Source organism: Lepidochelys kempii, chromosome 2 (genome assembly GCF_965140265.1).
Source record: "Lepidochelys kempii isolate rLepKem1 chromosome 2, rLepKem1.hap2, whole genome shotgun sequence".
In the NCBI taxonomy this organism is placed as follows: Eukaryota; Metazoa; Chordata; order Testudines; family Cheloniidae; genus Lepidochelys; species Lepidochelys kempii.
Window position 1 is genome coordinate 5,579,123 of NC_133257.1, and position 19,781 is coordinate 5,598,903.

Consider the following 19,781-nt stretch of genomic DNA (forward strand, 5'->3'; position numbering starts at 1 on the left):
CAGTCCCAGACTGCACTCCAGGGGTATCTAGTCACACAGAGTGTTGGGATTCTTAGGGGCTGGCTTGTTTTGACATGGGATTAGCTTGATTTTTGGCTTATTGTGAAAGTCGGGGTGCTTATTTACCGCTTGAGAGTTGGCAACTGTGCTCTGGGGATGTAAAGGGGATGAGCACAGGGACTCTAGTGTAAATCAGAATCAGGCCTCAGGAGTGACCGGCCCACCAAGGGAATGATCTCTGTGTCAATCAGCTCAGCCCGTCTATTATGCTGGATCTGGTTAGCTGGCTGAAGTTTCTGCCACTCAGATAACTGTGAGACGGGTCTTATTAGCTAATTGTTACAAAGCTGAAAGATGATCCTCTTCAAAGTGCTGCTGTCCAAGGAGCGGATTCACCTCTGATACCCACATGCCTGGAGGCAATTTAACACTAGCCTGGCATTACACCAAAGGCATGGCATGTGGATTTAGCAGCATGTCCCTCCATGCATCAGACAAGATGTATAGGGAACTGCCCTGTGCTCCAGTAGCGCATTCTGATAACTACCTTAGGGGAGTGGTGCCGTGGCGGTTTGCCTAACAGGGGTGATACGGAAGGGCAGACAGCACCTCTTGATCCCCATGAAGGCAACCCTGGTTTGTTCCTCTTTGCAGCCCACACCTTGCAATGTTACACATGCCAGGAGCCGATGAGCTCCCCCCTGTGCATGACCATCAGCAACTGCTCCACGGATGACATCATGTGCAAGACAGTAATGTACTCCAGAGAGGAAGGTAAGGAAGAGACTCCCGGAGGGAGAAGCCTGCGTTCAAATTTAAGGAAGGGAGGAACGTCCATCCAGCCCCAACCCCAGGGTTAGAACTGCAGGGGATCAGAGTTCCCCTGTGATTCCTAGCGATGGACCCAGGCTGCAACACGGGTACTTGGGACTCACGTTGGGCGAGTCACTTAGGTCCAGATCCAAAAAGGAACTTAGGTGTCACTATGCTCAGCGTCACGGCGAGTAACTTTTAGGGCCCTGGCAAAGCACAGGAACAGCCCTGGGATCCACAAAGCCTGAGTTAGGGACCTAGGCTCCTGTACAATGAAGGGGGAGAGACGGGGGCCTTAGACTGCAATTCACAAAAGCCGGCACGCTAGGCAGGGACACACCTCTAGCCAATGGGAGAGGCAGATGAAAGGGGGGGTTGCTAAGTCCCGCCCCTCTTGGCAATAGGTGCAGGGAGACACCTCTCTCTGCTAGTGATTTGCAAACGGGAACCAACCGCAGCTTAGGCATGTAAAGTGTTTCTTGCAGGAATGGGTTAGGTGCCTGCTGTGTGTCACACAAAGCAGCAGGAGGTTAGAAGGTTCAATTCCCCTCCCTGCCACCAGGGAAGAAAGGTCTCCCACCTCTCAGACAATGCTCTAACCCCTGAGCTCTGGGGCATCCCGATGGGGGCAGCGTCAGTCTCTCCTGTTGTGGATAAATAACAAAAGAGTGATGGGAGCTAGCGGACTGGGGTCTACGTCTCCCACCTCCCTGGTGGGTGCCTGAATCACTGGGCTCCTAGGAGCCTAAACTGGATCCCTTGACTTCAGAGCGTTCTCTGCACCTCTCAGGACGAGGCCTGCATTGGCCAATAGCTGAGCTTTGCCAAGTAAAGAGACGCTTTTCCAGAGAGAGGAGATGGGGCACTGTCTCTTCACGTGAATCCTCTGGATAGGGGTACCAGCTGAACCTAGGATGAGCAGCGATTAAAGATGGGATGTCGTGTCTGCAGGGAGACAGATGACACACAATGCACCCAGGTTTAGGTAAAGCCGGGGGCATGTGCCTGCCCTGCTTAGCTTCCAAGCAGAACTGCCTGTATGTTCACCAAGCCAGAGGGAGACACGCAGGAAGGACACAGAGATGGGTCAGCACCCAAAGAGACAGAGATAGACCCCAAGGAATGTATGTATGGGATTCTCTACATAGGAGATCAGCAAAAGGTTTGGTGGTTTAGTTCCCAGCTGGTTCAATCCCTGAAGCTTTTTGGAATTGGAGCTGGAATCCAGTGGGACAGATGTTCAGTGCTCCCAGCAGGGCTGGAGACACCCCACGCCCAAATCCTCCTTTTAATACCCTTTTCTTCTCTCTTGCTTTGAAATGTTGTAGTTTACCCCTTCGTGGGCGACTCAACTGTCGTCAAGTCGTGCGCTCAGAAATGCATCCCATCCGACGTGGATGAGATCGGGAGTTCTCGCCCCACCTTCTGCTGTAACTCTGATTTGTGCAACCAGGATGGGGCGGTCAGCATACAAATCAGCTACGTGGCGATGGGGATTTCAGCCAGTTTCCTCTGCATCCTCCTCAGGACTGGGCTGTGAGGAGCCAGGCAGGTGAAGCCTTTACTCTCAAAGAACCACCCAACAAGAATCAAGCCCCTCTTGGCTGCACTTGCCATCTGCATTCCCAATGGGTGGTCTTGGACACTTTTAGGAAGATGCTTCTTTGCTTTCTTAGACACAGTGGCCTCTTGGAAAGATGTTATCTCTGCATTCCTGTCCCTGCCAATAAAGGGACCTGGCTCAGGAATGCCCAGTTGGACAATCTCTCTACCGGCTCCTTGCTAAATTAAATTAAATGCTAATCTGTACTGGAATGTCTTTGTTGTGTCAATTAGTTGTGGAAAATTCCATGGCACACCCAGTTACTCAAGACCTAACGATTTGAATTAAGTGCATAAATTAAGTGCATGACGGTTGTGACCAACACCCCTAGCAAATGGCTATTTCACTAGACCCTGTTCTACAGACATCATTGCTAAATGACCAGTTTGGGGTGAAATTCAGTGAGACAGCGCAACCCCTAGACACCATAACTTTGGTGCTGGACCTTTACACAGAGTAAATTCCATTCTCAGTGCATGATGAGTAAGGGATCTTTGACCTAGCTCTGAAGCACAAGGCAGGAGTCTGGACTTGATGTGCCAATGATCCGATCGAAGTATATAAAATTCTTCTATTCTTTTGTGACCCAGTTTAAGAGGAATAATAATGAGCAGGAATTAATTGCTTAATCAATCGTAATAATTAAAGTTATTTATAGTTCAACTTTTCTCTGCTGAAATCTACTCGAGGATTCTTTTTTTGAACTTCAGTTCTGGCTTGAAATGCTATTTGAGCAAAAAGTGAAGTGAGTTTAGGCTCAGTTCTAAGCTGCGGACTCTGCAGGGCATGCGTTAAGACTTTGGGGGACGTAAGCAATGTGGTTACATGCTTTGCTGAATCAGGGCTTTATTTCAGAATCTGGTTTGGGAATCCCTGCCATTGTTGTCTGTCTTTCTTTATCTCCCTCTCTGCTCTCTCCCAGTTCCTTAGCTCTGACCTCTTCCGTCCTTTCACGTCATCTCAACAGCGCTGGTGGGATGAGAGCCTTCTCCCCTGCAGCTGATGCCTTCTCCAATAGCTTCCTACCATCTCTCCACCTCCTCCACTCTCCGTGTTAATGTCAAGGTCCCTTTCCCTGGCCTCTCCTCCCTCCCTCATTTAGTGGGAACAGTTATTTAATTCCTTAGTACCTGGCGTGGAAAGAGCAGGCATGAATGATGGGCTTCAAAATAAAGCTGCCTGGCAATGGATTGCATTAACTCATGAAACAGTGGCAGTGCCCTGAAGAGACACTCGTGGGTTGGTCGGTGCACTCCCCTTTCACTCCAGAGATATTCCCTCCAGTTAAGGGAATTGTTGTCATCTTTCCAGTGCAGTGAGTGTGCTCAAGGGCTAGGGGCCACTTGAGTTCTATTGAAGTCTATGGGGGACTCGAGTGGTGGTTAGACATTGTTCGGGCCTCTCTGCATGGGGTGAATTTCCCCCCTGGTGAATGCTGCCCTGGGAAGGATGGCACCTATAAATTGTACAGCACCTAGCACAGTGGGGTCCAGATCTATAATGAGAGCCCCTAGAGGAATGACAATAGTAAATTAATATTATCATCCTTGGGGAGGGGGCTGCACTCCCAGAAAAGTTTCAGTAAATAATAGGAGAGTTGGGCAGAAGGGATGGAAACAGGCCAGACTGACTGTGAGAATGGACAGATCCAGCCAGGAAATGAGAGGAAGCTTCAGAGATTGAGAAACACCACGCAGAGGGGGGCACTCATTGCTCAGTTGTCATGTGTCTCCCTCGTGAGTCCTAGTGTAAGGTACAAGGAGCTCCCGGGGCATGCTTCCAGTTTGTCTAACTTCAATGTTGCTGTCCTTTCAGCTTTCTAGTGCAGGAGAACTTCCATGTGTGGATCATGTGTAAGACATGGGTAGGGGAGAGACAGCAGTATCAAGAGACAGCCTTGGTAGGGTAACCTGAGAGGCAGAAGTCTGGGACTTTTCAGCTTGGAAAAGAGATGACGAAAAGGGGTCATAATAGAGGTCTATAAAACCTTGACTGGTGTGGAGAAAGTCTAAGGACGTGTTATTTACTCTTTCACCTAGCACAAGAACCAGGGGTCGCCCAATGAAATTAATAGTCAGCAGGTTTAAAACAAAGCAAAGGAAGTACTTCACACAACACAGTCAACTGTGGAACTCGTTGCCAGGGGATGTTGTGAACGCCAAAAGTATAAGTGGGTTCAAAAAAGAACTAGATAAATTAATGGAGAATAGGTCCAGCAATGGCTATTAGCCAGGAGCCCCATGCTCTGGGTGTCTCTAGCCTCTGTTTGCCAGAAGCTGGGAATGGGCGACAGGGGATGGATCATTAGATGATTCCCTGTTCTGTTCATTCCCTCTGAAGCCCCTGGCATTGGCCACTGTCAGAAGACAGGATACTGGGCTAGATGGACCACTGGTCTGACCCAGTGTGGCCGTTCTTATGTTCACAAGAGTTTGAAACAGCAGCAGGATTTGTCCTCTGAGTCAGGTGTTACTGTTCAAAAGATCACTTGTGAGAAGAGCCGGTTGGGAATTTTTTGACAAACTTTTTTCACTCCCCAAATGCCGATTTGTTGAAATTGAAACTGTTCACAAAATGGGAACAAAATTTCCAACAATTTTGGAAAAAACGTTTTGAAATTGTAAAAACATCCTCTTTTGACATTATAGAACTAGAAATTCTGGGTTCGTTGAGACAAAGCGAATTTTTGTTTAGCTATTTTAATAAATTTAGACTCAAAGAAAAAAATGGTTGCGATCAAAATGAAATGTTTTGAAATTATCGACACAAAACATTTTGATTGACTCAAAACAAAAACTTTTTCAGATTTTTGATACATGACATTTTTTGAGATTTTTGACATTCCTTCCTGATGCAGGACAGGAAGTTTTTTTGATACCTTGAAAAATTTCACATGATGGGAAAACCATTTCCTGTCCACTTCTACTTACAAGCTTGTGAAACATGATAATTTTAGGCAGCATTTCTGAAACTATTAAAAGCTGAGCCCCCTTCAGGAAAATAAAACCAAATTTGTCCCCCTGAAAAAAGGTCAACATTTCTTCATTTTTCTTAACATTTCTACATCTTCTCTGCTCCTTCATCCCCAAGTTTGGGAAATACTGGTGTAGATCTTCATAATCTCATTCTTCCTCTCTTTTCTTACCCACTTTGATGAGCAGTGAAAGAATTAATAAAATTGGGAGTTAAAATAGCATCTCTGGCATTTAATCGCACCCATCGAAAGCAATGGAGTAGTTCACACCTCGGAGCTCTTGTTTCAGGCACTCTGCAAACTCAGGCAGATGTTGCTGCGTCAGTTAAACTTGTGTCACATTTTGAAGGTTTTTTTCACAGTCATAAGAGCTAGAGGCTAATTTTTTTACTAAAATGAAAACTGACTCTGGAAAACAATAGAGAGGTCTCTCCGTACTGCACCCTTGGCAAGAGCTTCAATTTCTTCCCCACACTTCGGGAAATATCAATTTAAAATGAGATATACCAAATAGACCTCCTTTTCTGAGGTGTGCAGGTGAAATGCTCAGTTAAGGGGTCAGGTCTGCAAAACTGTACAGAAAAAAAAAGAATTATGTTCAGAAATGCACCTGCAGCAGCCAGTGCAAGTGAGAGTTCTCTGCATGTGCTCTTTTGCACACTTAACTTCCCACTTGCACGCCACAGCTCATGCAACACGTTTACATGCAAATCTCATCCTATTACTTTGCAGCATTAATATATCTCCCGGCTAAGTCCATTTTGTGATCTCAATGCTGTTGATAAAGGTGGGGTTATCATCCACCTTTTTAGAGATGGGCAAACTGAGGCATACAGCAACTTGCCCAAGGTCACTAACAGTCAGGAATAGAACCCAGGCCTCTTGAAGCTGAACCCCACCCCGGCTCTAACCACTGCACCCTGCTGCCTCTCCGTAACAGGTATAGGAGCAATTTTATACAGCAGCGCTGTATTCTGTCTGGTGCTTGCTGTTTCTGTACTTTGACATGTCTCCAGAACACCCACCGCTTGTTGTATCTGAAGCTGTGTGACTTCTGTCTTTCACTGGAGTATATGAGCACCTTCTGGGTAAAATCAGTAGCAATGGGGACATTCCTAATGGACTTATTGGAGCCTCTGGGGTCTGGTTCTTGGTTTAGATTTTATTATTTCCCCCCCGTTTTTTAAAACCCCAAAGCTGTTGGACACGAGTAATCACCCACAGGCCCAGACGTGGCTCGGACATCACGGCAGAGGATGCTCTGAGAGTCTGCATGGGTGTGTCCCTATTGCACTCTGCACTGAGCATATTCTACATGCCAGCATGCCCCTCCTCGTGCAAATCGAGCCCTTCAGATGACAGAGGTGACACTGTTACTGCCTCAGGTGCCCCTTCTCCCTCAAGCTAGAATTCTCTGGGCAATCCCCATCGCCAGACCACAGGGAGATTACAGCCCGGCAGAGAATGGAGCAAGGGGCAGCAAAGATTGTATCAAGCCGGAAGATCACAGCGAAGGGGTAATGTCTTTGTGGTTGCACAACTGGAGACTCAGAAGGGATCTCATGGAAATTTTCAAAGCTAAAACTGGAACCAATAGTGCAGGCAGGGTCGTAATACAAATGCAAGGGATCCAGGAGTTAAGGGGGAATTCAGGCAAAGGGGAGCAGAAATAATGCAGGAAGGGATTGATAGAGCTTGGATTTTTCAGTCTGCAAAGCAAATTTGGGGCTGACTGCTCTGGGGACTTGGCTGAGATAGGGCTAAACTTGGCTTTCATTAAAGCAAAAGTTCTTAGCTCTTTTCCTTACACAATACAACCCAAAGGGCAGGTGCTCAGGTACCAAGGGGGTGGATGCAGTGGAAGAACCTGAAGAGAATAGATGGCAAAGGTCGAAAGTTAGTCAGTGAGTTTGCCTCTAGATCCCAGGTTATCCGCAAGAGCCAGAGTTAACAAGACTCACTGAGAGCTCGGGGTGTTTCGCTCAAGACACAATGGCTCCCAGTTGTGATTATTCAGGCTAAGATTTGGTCACGGTTATTTTTAGTAAAAGTCACGGACAGATCATGGGCAATAAATAAAAATTCACAGGAGCCCGTGACCTGTCTGTGACTTTACTAAAAACAACCAGGAGGCAGGGCTAAGTGAGGGGGGAGGAATGACAGCTGAAGTCCTGTGTGTGGTGGGGACTGACAGGCCAAGCCCCCCCACCCACCGTGGGGGGCACACAGCCCCCGCTCCGGAGCTGGATACAGCTGCGGGGCAGGGGCACACAGTCCCGGCTCCAACCCCAGCCACAGGCGCACAGCCCCGGCTGCAGCGGGATGGGGATGCATGGCCCTGGGAAGCCATGAGGGGGGAACACGGTCCCCGCTGCAGCCCCGGCCGCGGGACAGGTGCATGTGGCCCCAGCTACAGCCCCCACTGCAAGCTGCGGGGCAGGGGCGCCCAGTCCTGGTTCCAGCCCCAGCTGCAGGGTGGGGGCGCCCAGTCCCATCTCCAGCCCCAGCTTCAGCCACTGGCAGCTGAAGCCGAAGAAGTTACGGAGGTCCAGTAAAGTCACGGAATCCATGACTGCTGTGACCAAATCGTAGCCTTAATGATTATTCACACTGAGTCAAGGTAAAGGCATCAGGCCTGCTCACAATCACTGCCCCATTAATGCCCCGCCCTAGGGTTGCCAATTTTGGTCTGACTTATTCCTCGAGGTTTCATCACCTGACATAATCTTTAATTGAAGATTAATCTTTAATTCCTGGAGACTCCAGGACAATCCTGGAAGGTTGGCAACCCTACCCCCAGCTTTATTTTTCACAACATCGTAATACTTAGCTCTCTTCAGCCACAGATCTCAAGGGCCTTCCTAAGGCAGAGTAATTGCTGATCTCCCCAAGATACAGTTGGAGAAACTGAGGTACACGCACTAGCCTAAGGTCACACAGCTGGTCAGTAGCAGAGGCAGGTCTAGAACCCAAGTCTCCTCAGGCCTTCAGCCATGTTGTCGTCTTTCGTAGATGCTTGCAACCAGGTTAAATGCTACACCACAACAAATTCTATAGGCTCACAAGAACAAGGTGAAGGGGGGTGTGTGTGTGTGCTTGCATGCAGGGGTATTTCATTACTTTCTTTTATGACACCTTAGCTAAATACACATTCACGTTACTTAAAGACAGCTTCTCCACACCTGCCCTCACTATTTTTCAAAGCACAGCGGTATCTCTTCCTGGGATGGATGATTGGCATCATGTTAATTTGTCTTTACCCTGCAGTGGTTGTTACACAAGACAGACACACCCTGGAACATTGTAAATTGACTGTAAATTATAGAATTTAAAAAGCAAATACTTCAGGAGCTGGATTATCATTTTATAAGGTCATTTCACTGAGTTCATTTAAGAACATCACCACAGTCATAGGCATCGATAGGGTGAGTTCCTGAGGCTATGGTGGTGTTGGGTTTTGTAAGACAGGATAAAAACCCAAAGCTTTAAATCTAGGAGATGAAGTTATAATGATGCCATCAAAAAAGTCCACAGGGAAGTCAATTATCTCAGAATCAAAGGAGCTAGAGGTAGGTAGATAGGCTATATCTAGTTTCTTATATCACAACCATCACTATAGTATCTGAGAATATAACGGGGTGTCTCTATCCTGGGGAACAGCAATTCTGAAAACGACTTGGGGGCTCCTGGTGGGTAATCAATGGAAGATGAGCTCTGAGTGCAACGTTGTGGCCAAAAGGGCTATTGCAATCCTTGGGAAATATTGAGTAGGAGTAAGAGTTTATTTTACCTCTGTGTTTTGCACTGGTGAGACCACTGCTGGACTCCTGTGTCCAGTTCTGGTGTCCACAGTTCAAGAAGGATGTTGACAAATTGGAGATGGTTTAGAGCAGTGGTTCTCAACCAGGAGCGCGTATACCCCTGGGGGCACTCAGAGGTCTTCCATGGCGTGTATCAACTCATCAAGATATTTGCCTAGTTTTACAACAGGCAAAGTCAGTAAAAATTATAATTTCATACAGACAATGACTTGTTTATACTGGTCTATGTACTATACACTGAAATGTAAGTACAATATTTACATTCCAACTGATTTATAATTATATGGTAAAAAGGAGAAAGGAAGCAATTGTTCAGTACTAGTGGGCTGTGACAATTCTGTATTTTTATGTCTGGTTTTGTAAGCAAGTAGTTTTTACGTGAGATGAAACTTGGGGGTACGCATGACAAGTCAGACTCCTGAAAGGGGGACAGTAGTCTGGAAAGGTTGAAAGCCACTGGTTTAGAGGGAAGAGCCACGAGAATGATTAAAAGATGAGAAAACCTGCCTTACAGTGATAGACCCAAGGAGCTCAATCTAGTTAGGTTAACACAGAGAAGGTTAAAGGGCACAAATTTAAATAGAGGGGATAATAAACCATTGGAACAACCTCCCCAAAGTGGTGGTGGATTCTCCATCATTGGCCATTTTTAAATCAAGATTGGATATTTTTTTCCAAAAGATCTGCTTTAGTTCAAACAGTAATTAATTCAGAGAAGTCCTATGGACTGTGTTACACAGGAGGTCAGACTAGATCAGTGGTTCTCAAACTTACTTGATCGCACCCCACCTTTTTTGAATCTGTAGTAATTTATACCCACCACCACACAAGTGCCTATATTGATATGAATACCACTCTGCCTTCAGAGCTGGGCAGCCAGAGAGCGCTGGGTGGCTGCTTCTCATGCCCCCCAGAATACATTCCGCACCCCCCTCAGATTGAGAACCTCTGGACTAGATCATCACGGCGGTCCCTTGCAGTTTTAGTCTATGATTTCTGGTTTAGCCAATCTGTTTTGTCATCCGCTGTTTGATGGACAGAGAGATTAGCTCTGTCTAGAGTTCCCTACTGCACCCATCACTGAGGTATCTGAAAGCCTACCTGGGGTTTATCCTATCTAGCACTCATCACCTAGGTTAGATCTGTCTCTCCCAGCCCCTCTGCCAGCGCCGCACTGTTCATTACAATCCATTTTGGGGGATTTAGTCAGTCTACAGTCATTTTTAAAGCTTCAAGTTAAGGGGCTTTTCCCCTCTCCCTTATGGCTGGATCTAAAAAGCTTTGAAGCTCATAGAAATCTCCCAATGACTTCAATGGGCATTGGATCAGGACTATCAGAGACAGACTTCTCCAGAACAGTTCTTTACATTCTCAGACACCATGGTGATGGGCAAACTTACACGAACCACACTGGACTGATTTAATTCCAGTGTTTCTGTCGATATACCCTTTACTGCAGTAAAATAAGCATTAGATAAGTTCAGGGAGGTCAGGTCCATCAATGGCTACTAGCTAAGGTGGTCAGGGATGCAACCCCATGCTCTGAGTGTCCCTAAACCTCCAACTGCCGGAAGCTGGGACGGGATGTCTGGGAATAGATCACTTGAAATTGCCCTGTTCTGTTCATTCCCTTTAAAGCACCTGGCACTAGACAGCATCAGGAGACAGGATGCTGGGCTAGGTAAACCATTGGTATGACCGTTCTTTTGTTCTTATATTCACTAAATAATTCCAATCTCTCCTTGGTGTTTGCACACTCAAATACCAGAGGCAATTATAGAATAGCCATGTAACTGTCACTGCTTTGACAAGCTAGACATAACTAGCTCTTATCTTTCTGATCATTCCATCATAAATGTTTTACTTGCGGGAACTCCCTCCAGTTTGTCCATATCTTTTTGTTATCATTGGTGTTATGGTAGCGCCCAGAGAGCCTGTGACAGGCCGACAGTATCCTGTAATATCCTGAACAAACCTTATGGAATTACAATAAACTTTACTGAATTAAGTTAGACCTTAGTGAATTAGGGTTTACTCCTTTGGAGTTCACTATTACAAATGCAAATATTGGTGTATTGAGATTGCATGGAATTTCTTGAGCAGAATGACAAGAGTCATGCAATCTCTGGAGGTATGAGGCAGTTCAAAGGTCTTTTTGGAACAATACCTGTGAAGTGGATTTCCTTAGGAAATACCTTGAGATGAGGGGAATGCAAATTCTTCCCCTCCAAAGGCAACTCTTTGAAGATATGCCTGGGGGAAAGCGGCCTATTGTGTTCTAATTACCTGCTTCTGGGGACTCCAGATAAAGACTCCTGATTTGTATAGAAAGGAAACTGAACATACTATGAGCATGCTTATTCTGAACTGAAGCTTTGATGAACTTGTATCCACAAGGGAGGGTATTAACACACTGCACTGGCCACCACCAGAAGACAGGACACTGAGCTAGATGGACCATTGGTCTGACCCAGTACGGCCATTCTTATGTTCTGTTATGCTGGAGCCCACATGAGAGGAGGGATGAACTCTGGATGAGGAAAGCCACATTCATGGGACTGTGTGATGAGCTCGGCCCAGCCCTGTGGCACAAGGACACGAGAATGAGAGCTGCCTTGCCGCTGGAGAAGCACGTGGCGATTGCACCGTGGAAGCTGGCTACTCCAGAGAGCTACCGATCAGTTGCTAACCAGTAAAGAGTGGGAAAGTCGACCACTGGACTCGTGTTGATGGAAGTGTGCAGGGCCATTAATCGCATCCTGCTCCGAAAGACCATGACTCTGAGCAACGTGCATGAGATTGTGGGTGGCTTTGCACAAATGGGCTTCCCTAACTGCAGATGGGCGATAGATGGCATGCATATTCCAATTCTGGCACCAGACCACCTAGCCACCGAGGACATTAATTTGAAAGAGTATTTCTCTATGGTTCTCCAGGCACATGTGGATCACCATGGGTGTTTCAGACATCAAGGCAGGCTGGTCTGGAAAGGTGCATGACACACGCATCTTTCGGGACACTGGCCTGTTCAGGAAGCTGCAAGCCGGGACTTTCTTCCCGGACCAGAAGATCACCGTAGGGGAAGTCAAAATGCCCATTGTGATCTTGGGAGACCCCACCTACCCCTTAATGCCGTGGCTCATGAAGCCATACACAGGGCACCTTGATAGCAGCAAGGAGCGGTTTGACAACAGGCAGAGCAAGTGCAGAACGACTGTTGAGTGTGCTTTTGTCCGTTTAAAGGCCTGCTGGCACTGCCTATATGGGAGGCTGGACCTGGCCAATGACAATATTCCTATGCTTATAGCTGTGTGCTGTACACTCCATAATATTTGTGAAGGGAAGGGTGAAAGCTTCATGCAGGGCTGGACCACAGACGCTCAGCACCTGGAGGCTGAATTTGAAGAGCCAGAGACCAGGGCTATTAGAGGGGTGCAGCATGGGGCCATAAGGATCAGGGATGTTTTGAGGCAACAATATGAAGCTGAAAGCCACTAACATGTGTTGCTATGCTCAGGAATGCAGTGCTTGTCATGCTAGGAGGTGATTGTGATTGGTGCAGACAATGCACTGTGAAGGTTTAAGACAATTGCCTGTTGCTTTGCAGGGCTCTGTTTGCTTTCAATTAATGGAATAAAGATTTCTTTCAACCCAAAACAATTCTTTTATTAAAAAACAACAACAGGAGGAGACAGACAAACAAAAAATCACATCAGCACTGCGGGGGATGGGGGAAGGGAGGGTCCCAGGAGGAGGTGGGGTCCCGGGACCGTTAAAGATTTGTGTATGTCCAGGAATAATATGCAGCCTTGTCCTCTGGAGTACAATGCAGTGGGTACGGTACTTCAGCAGGGCTAAACTGCAGAGGGACGGGTGTTGAGTGCAGTGGGTACTGGGAGTCTGCAGGGCTGGACTGTGTCGGGGCAGGAGTGGAAGGCTGCAGGTACAGACTAGAGTGTGTTGGCGCTGTGTGTGTGTGTGTGGGGGGAAGGTGGAGGGGGGCGCATGGGAAAGAGTTTTGCAAGGGCGGCTGCAGGGGAGGGGGGGCGCGGAGCTGCTCGGTTTGCAGCGCTAGTAGCTCCTGGAGCGTGTCTGCTTGGCGCTCTGTAACGTTTAAGAGCCGCTCCGTGGCTGCATTCTGGCGCTCCGCGTTCCCCTTTCGGTCCCTCTTCTCGCTGTCCCGCCACTCCTCCGATTCTTGTTTTTGGCGGCAAAGTGCATCGTGACATCACACAGAAAGTCCCCTTTAGTTCTTCGTGGCCACTTTCTTATTCTGTGCAGCCGTTCAGCTGCCGATAACAAAGAGGGAGGCTGGGCTCCCAAGGTCAGCTCTGTGGAGCCAAAATGCAACATTTTACAGAAGCAGTATTGTTTCCAACACACGGACCACTGACTCAGTGGTTTAAAACACAGCCACTATTCACACACCTGTCACTAACTGGCTGACCTCGGGCAAGCACACATGAGCCACAAGACCCACAAAATGGTGAGTAACCGCAGGGGCAGGGGAAATCAGTGTTCCAGGACCATACTGGACACTGGGCATGTGGCTCTTGGGGAGAGCCAGTACTGTAGGGGGGGCTTGATAAGCATTACTGTCCCCACATTTTCCACAGGCTATGTTCATTATGGAAGATATCTCACTGCTGAGGGTGAGCAGGGAATCAAGGGAGGGTCTTCTCCAAGACTGCGGCTTCTGCCCTGGCCCTTTTGTGGCTCGCCTGTGTGCAGCATTGGTCCCGCCGCCTCCCCGTGATGGCAGAGTGGCACGGGAAAGTTACCCTTCATGGGGCAAGAAACAAAGCAGCTCTTCCAAAGAACCTGCGGCAGCGGATTGCCCAGTATCTCCAAGAGAGTTTCCTGGAGATCTCTGAGGCAGATTCTCGTGAAGTGAGGGAGTCAATCAACACCCTGTTCTGTCGCTCAGACTAGGCATGTGGTGGTATGTGCATCATACAGACACAAGCCTGCTTTCTGCAACCTTTCTGCCCCCCAAAACTCGTTTCAGGGATTCCCAAAATCAAAGCCACTTACCAGGGGTCTCCTCCCCTGTTTGTGCTTCGCCAAGCTCCAACAGCTGTGCCTGGCTAGCCTCCTCCTGGGTAGAGAAGAGCTCCTGGCTGCATGCATCTCTGACCTCCGAGTTGTCCTTTGCCTCTGGGTCCCTCTCCCCCTCCACAGCCTCATCCAAGACTTCCTCCTCCTGGCTCGGTCCGCTCTCGACTGGCACGCGAACCACCAAAGTATCCACAGTGGCCTTCGCAGTGGAGGTGGGGTCGCCGCCGAGTATCGCGTCCAGCTCTTTGTAGAACCGACAGCTCGTGGGCGCAGCACCGGAGCGGCGGTTTGCCTCCCGCGCCTTGTGGTGGGCGTTCCACAGCTCCTTCACTTTGACCCTGCACTGCCGTGTGTCCCGGTCACGGCCCCTTTCTGTCATGCACTGCGAAATCCGTCCGTAGGTATCATAATTCCTACGGCTGGAGCGCAGCTGGGACTGCACGGCCTCCTCTCCCCAGACGCCGATGAGGTCCAGCAGCTCGGCATTGCTCCAAGCGGGGGATCGCCTGGTGCGTGGAGCAGGCATTGGCCACCTGCAAAGATGCGCTGAGACCTCTGCACGCGTCACCGAGCAAACAGGAAGGGGACTTTCAAAATTCCCAAGGAATTTAAGGGGCGGGGCTCACGGTTGGTCACCTGAAGGCAGGGCAGTAGAGTTCAAACTGACGACCAGAGAGGCGAGAACAGGCATTGTGGGACACCTTCCAGAGGCCAATTGCAGCGCTGTCATCGACCAGGGTGTCCACACTGTCACCGCAGCGCTGTAGCCCCGGGGCAGAAAGCTCGACGCCTCTTATAGGGGTGGTTTTCTTAGAGCGCTGTAAGTGTGCAGTTTCTGTCCCAGTGGTGTGGCAGTGTGTACACCTTGCTAGAGCAGACAAGGCCTCCGTCTCTGAAGAGAAAGCAAGCAGGTGTCCAGGGTAATTTCTGTGCTGGGAATCACACTATGAAGGCTAAGTAGAAATGGCTGAGCGATGCCTTGGGCAGCTCAGCTTCTAAGGAAGAAGTTGCATGTTGGTAGGGTGACCAGAGGGCAAGTGTGAAAAACTGGGACAGGGGCTAGGGGGCAATAGGTGCCTATATAAGAAAAAGGCCCCAAAATCGGGACTGTCCCCATAAAATAGGGACATCTGGTCACCTACATGTTGGGAAGGCTTCCCTCAAGTGGAGCCATTATGACGTACCATCCTATTGTCAAGAAGAAAAGGAGGACTTGTGGCACCTGAGAGACTAACCAATTTATTTGAGCATAAGCTTTTATGAGCTACAGCTCACTGCATCGATGAAGTAAAATTGGTTAGTCTCTCAGGTGCCACAAGTCCTCCTTTTCTTTTTGCGAATACGGACTAACACGGCTGCTACTCTGAAACCCATCCTATTGTCCTGCCAGCACCCAGGGAGGTATCTTTGCTCTGATCTTCTTGACGCTCAGGTTTTTATTTGCACAGCCAAAAGGTAATCTAGGTCAACCCTAGAGATTTTTGCTTTTTGTTTCTTAGCTCCAGCCCTTGTAAGAGTCTAAACAGCGGAGATGAAAAATCTTCATGTCAAATATCTTTATTTCCTTTGTCCAGCATTCAAACCGATGGGAAAAGGCCTTCTGCACCTACTTCTCCATGGGTAGCTGGGGCAATTGACAAAACTTTTATCCTACAATGGCCCACTTAATTTTGATAGTCCTGATGGAAGGACAGAGGCTTCCCGTCTTGAGTTCACAAGTTCAGAGCAGGCATTTTTATAACTATAAAACAAACATATATTTTACCATGTAGCATAGAATACTGACATTACAAGTGAGATTAAAGCATGCAGCAATTTACAAGCAATTCCTAGTCTAAACACATCCGTACAAAGTCCACCCCCTATCCTGAACGATACGAACACCAGGTGAGCTGGTCTGGTTTCCAGCTATGAATGTATCGGTGCTCAGCTGATGCCTAAAGACTTGGCAAGAGTGGGCACCTGCTTTACCAGCGTCCCATGGTATACCTCAACCAGTGCATCAAATGCCCCAGTAACAATTATATGGGTGAAATCAGACAATCACCACACTCTCAAATGAACTCACACACTGGTTTTATGTCTCATTAAACAATTGGTAGTACAGCACTGCCTGCTACCCTTAATTGCCCTTTTCAAACCCCTTGTGCATAACAATCTAACCTATAACAATCCCCAGAAGAAGAGGTCTGTGTAAGCTCGAAAGCTGGTCTCGCTCATCAGCAGAATGTGGTCCAATAAAAGGTATCACCTTACCCACCTTGTCTCTCTCTTTAGACAATTCACTGTTATTTCTGTTATACAATTGGTCACAAAAGTCACGTGTTAGCTATATTAATACAGCAGCAGGAAGGACTGCCTGGTTATTAATGCAGGTAGGAGAACTGCATTCTATCCTTAGTTCAGACCCTAAAGTGCTTGGCGGGGTCATGTCACCTCCCTCTGCCTCTGCTTCTCTATCTGTAAAATGGGGAAAACATCACTGATGTACTTTGTCAGCATGGGTCATCAGGCTAACTTAGTTGGTGTCTGTAAAGCGCTTTGAAATCTTAAGATGAAAGTTGCTAGAGGGATGCAAAGTGTTGTTTTTACAAATCATATCTAGGATAATAAGTAATTATTTGCACCTCCACAGTGACTTTCATCCAGGCAGCTGAAATGGCTTCACTGCCATTCATGAATTTAGCTTCACCACCCACCTGGGAAGCAGGGAAGTGCTATAATCCTCATTTTACAGAGGGGAAACTGAGGCACAGAGCAGTGTTAAATAACTTGCCCAAGATCATACATAAAATCTGCAGCATAGCTGGGCATTGAACCCAGCTCTCCCGACTCCAAGTCAAGGGGGCTGAAGCACCAGACCATCCTTCCTGTAACTGTAACATTGCACATGTATGGTTAATAAATAAAAAAAAAAAGTGTGTTTCTAACTTAGCATTGAAAGTAGAGGGGTAAATGTACACAGCATTTTGGAGCCAGCCTGGGTCCATAGACGTGAGCTAGCAGGGCTCTCACCAGAGGTCTAAGAATAGCTGTATAGATGGTGCTCTGCAGTTCCGTCTTGGGCTGGAAAGTTCATGCTCTGAAGCCTAGGGAAGGGGTGGGTTTCAGAGCCTGAGCTGCACCTTCAAAACACTGTCTACGCAGCTATTGGCGAGAGCCCCTCTAGTCTGCCGACCTGAGCTGGAGGCTCGCTCCTGCTAGATCCGAAAAGCCGTGTAGACGTGCCTGAAAAGATTAGAAAAATACAAACACCTAGCAATCAACGTTGCCAAAGTCTGGAGCTGATGATCTCCCAGGGGCCTAAATCACCCAACCAGCTGGCTTTTCAATAATCTGTTACTCAGTTATACTCAATTACCATTACCGTGGTAACTGAGTATAATGTTACCTTTCAGGTTGCTTATTAGAGACAGGCCATGAATTGCAATCAAGGAGGTTCTCTCTGGCTGCTAACACAGCCCTTTAGAGGCAGCAGGGAGGAGTTTACACATATCCCTTCACCTAAGAGGTTAGAACAAACAAGTCCGTCTCTGCGCCAAAGCTACCCCCATTGTTATGGGGAGATGCAAACAGAACCCAGCATCTTGTCATGCAGTTCTAATACAAGCAAACCGCCACATAATTACAATCTGCAGTTCAGCCAATTATAGACAAACAATTGTGTGCACCCAGTTACTGAACTATATTTCCCAGGATTCTTTTCACTTAAGGTGAAGTGGGTCATTTCCCCTCCCCAGATATAAAAGCCAAATCTGGGGCTGTGTCAATACAGGGAGCTGGAAACTTCTGGGTCTGAAGATCATAGGGGAAGGAGCTCTTTGTTGCCATCCACTGGTGAAATGCAGGAAAAGACACAATGAGCCAGCCTTTATTTGCATGGCTGACATCCACTATGCCCGGTGAACATTTTGGTTAAAATTCATTTAAGTTTAGGAGGTAGGAGTAATGATAATGCTATAAATAAAATAATACTGTTATTATCCTTATTATGGGACTAATGGGCAACAGAACGGTACTTAATATGCCCTGTGTGAAGGTTTACCATAAACAAAACCTCAATCACGTACTGCTGGGGAGTGGGACTGGCCAGGAGCCAAACAGAGAAGGGGTAGATATATCTTGTAAGGAGGAGTGAATCTCTGCTAGTAAGGACTGTGCTCGAGGGGCTTACCGCACACCGATCCTAGGTGCCCTTACTTCATCCAATACTCTGCTTCCTACTAGCTCCCAGGGCTCACCGTACACCCCACCCAACTGGCTCCTTCCCCATCTGCTAGGGGTGTGAGGGATAGGTTCCTGCCTCCCCCAAACCTGGCTCACTGCTCGGGGCACCCTGACTGAAAGATCAGGGACTCGCTCTCCCTAGTGAAAAATATTACACATGTTGGTGCACAAAACTTGACAACTCTAGGGCCAAGTGTGGGAGAGGGAAAGAATGGCCTAAGCCATTTTAGCAGCATGTAAAGCAGCAGTGGATGCAATGGGTGGTGTAGAATAGCCCTCATATACTTGAGAGATGCATAATATTCTAGTGCTTCTGTGAATAGTGGAGAGAAATGAATATTGTGTCTAGCACGTGGGAAGTCTTTATTTTTTGCTTGCATAAACTAAGCAACAATAATTTCCATAATACGATGCTGGGATTGTCGTGTCATGCTGAAGCTTAGAATGTCTGCTGAGTCAGTGTGAAGTGGCAAGAACAGCTACAAGCACGTGAGACAAAATCAGACCTGACAGGATAAGAGTGGAGGAAGACAGGTATATCAGTGCTAGTATGGTGAAGGCCCTTTTTACTATGAACTGAAAAGAGGTTACCTCACCTTAATTAGAGACACCTGACTCCAGTTAAGGGGTTGCCAGTGACATTTCAAAACCCCTCTTCTGCTGAGAGAGCAAGAGGAGGTAGAAGACATAAGTTGCAGCAGTGAGAAAAGGTTTCTCCAAGGTAGAGGGATGTTCCCCTCCCTCTTGGGGAAACACCAAATTTACTTCTGTTTGGGGAACAGCTGGGGACCAGAACCCAGCACCAACGTTCTGGTGGGCACAAGGAAATATATTTATTGTGCATTGTGGGTTTTCTTCAGTAAGAGATCAACTCAGGATTGCCTTGTCAATGTTGAAAATAAACCAAAGATAAGAACTAAAAACCTCCAGAGTAGGCCTGGGTTACTCCTGCCCCCCGTGGTCCCAAAAGCAGGAGGAAGGCAGAAGCTGATGTGTTTCTTGACTTTAGCAAAGCTTTTGACACGGTCTCCCACAATATTCTTGTCAGCAAGTTAAAGAAGTATGGGCTGGATGAATGCACTATAAGGTGGGTAGAAAGTTGGCTAGATTGTCGGGCTCAACGGGTAGTGATCAATGGCTCCATGTCTAGTTGGCAGCCAGTGTCAAGTGGAGTGCCCCAGGGGTCGGTCCTGGGGCCGGTTTTGTTCAATATTTTCATAAATGATCTGGAGGATGGTGTGGATTGCACTCTCAGCAAATTTGCAGATGATACTAAACTGGGAGG

The 19,781-nt window shown here is 47.6% G+C and overlaps 1 protein-coding gene across 1 annotated transcript; it reads left to right on the forward strand.

Moving 5' to 3' along the window:
- Positions 1-689: 689 nt before the first annotated feature.
- Positions 690-2,353, forward strand: LOC140907963 (ly6/PLAUR domain-containing protein 2-like). The gene is made up of 2 exons (XM_073335051.1): positions 690-774; positions 2,142-2,353. Exons 1-2 carry the CDS (start codon positions 690-692, stop codon positions 2,351-2,353), a joined length of 297 nt encoding a protein of 98 aa, XP_073191152.1.
- The last annotated feature ends 17,428 nt before the right edge of the window (positions 2,354-19,781 follow it).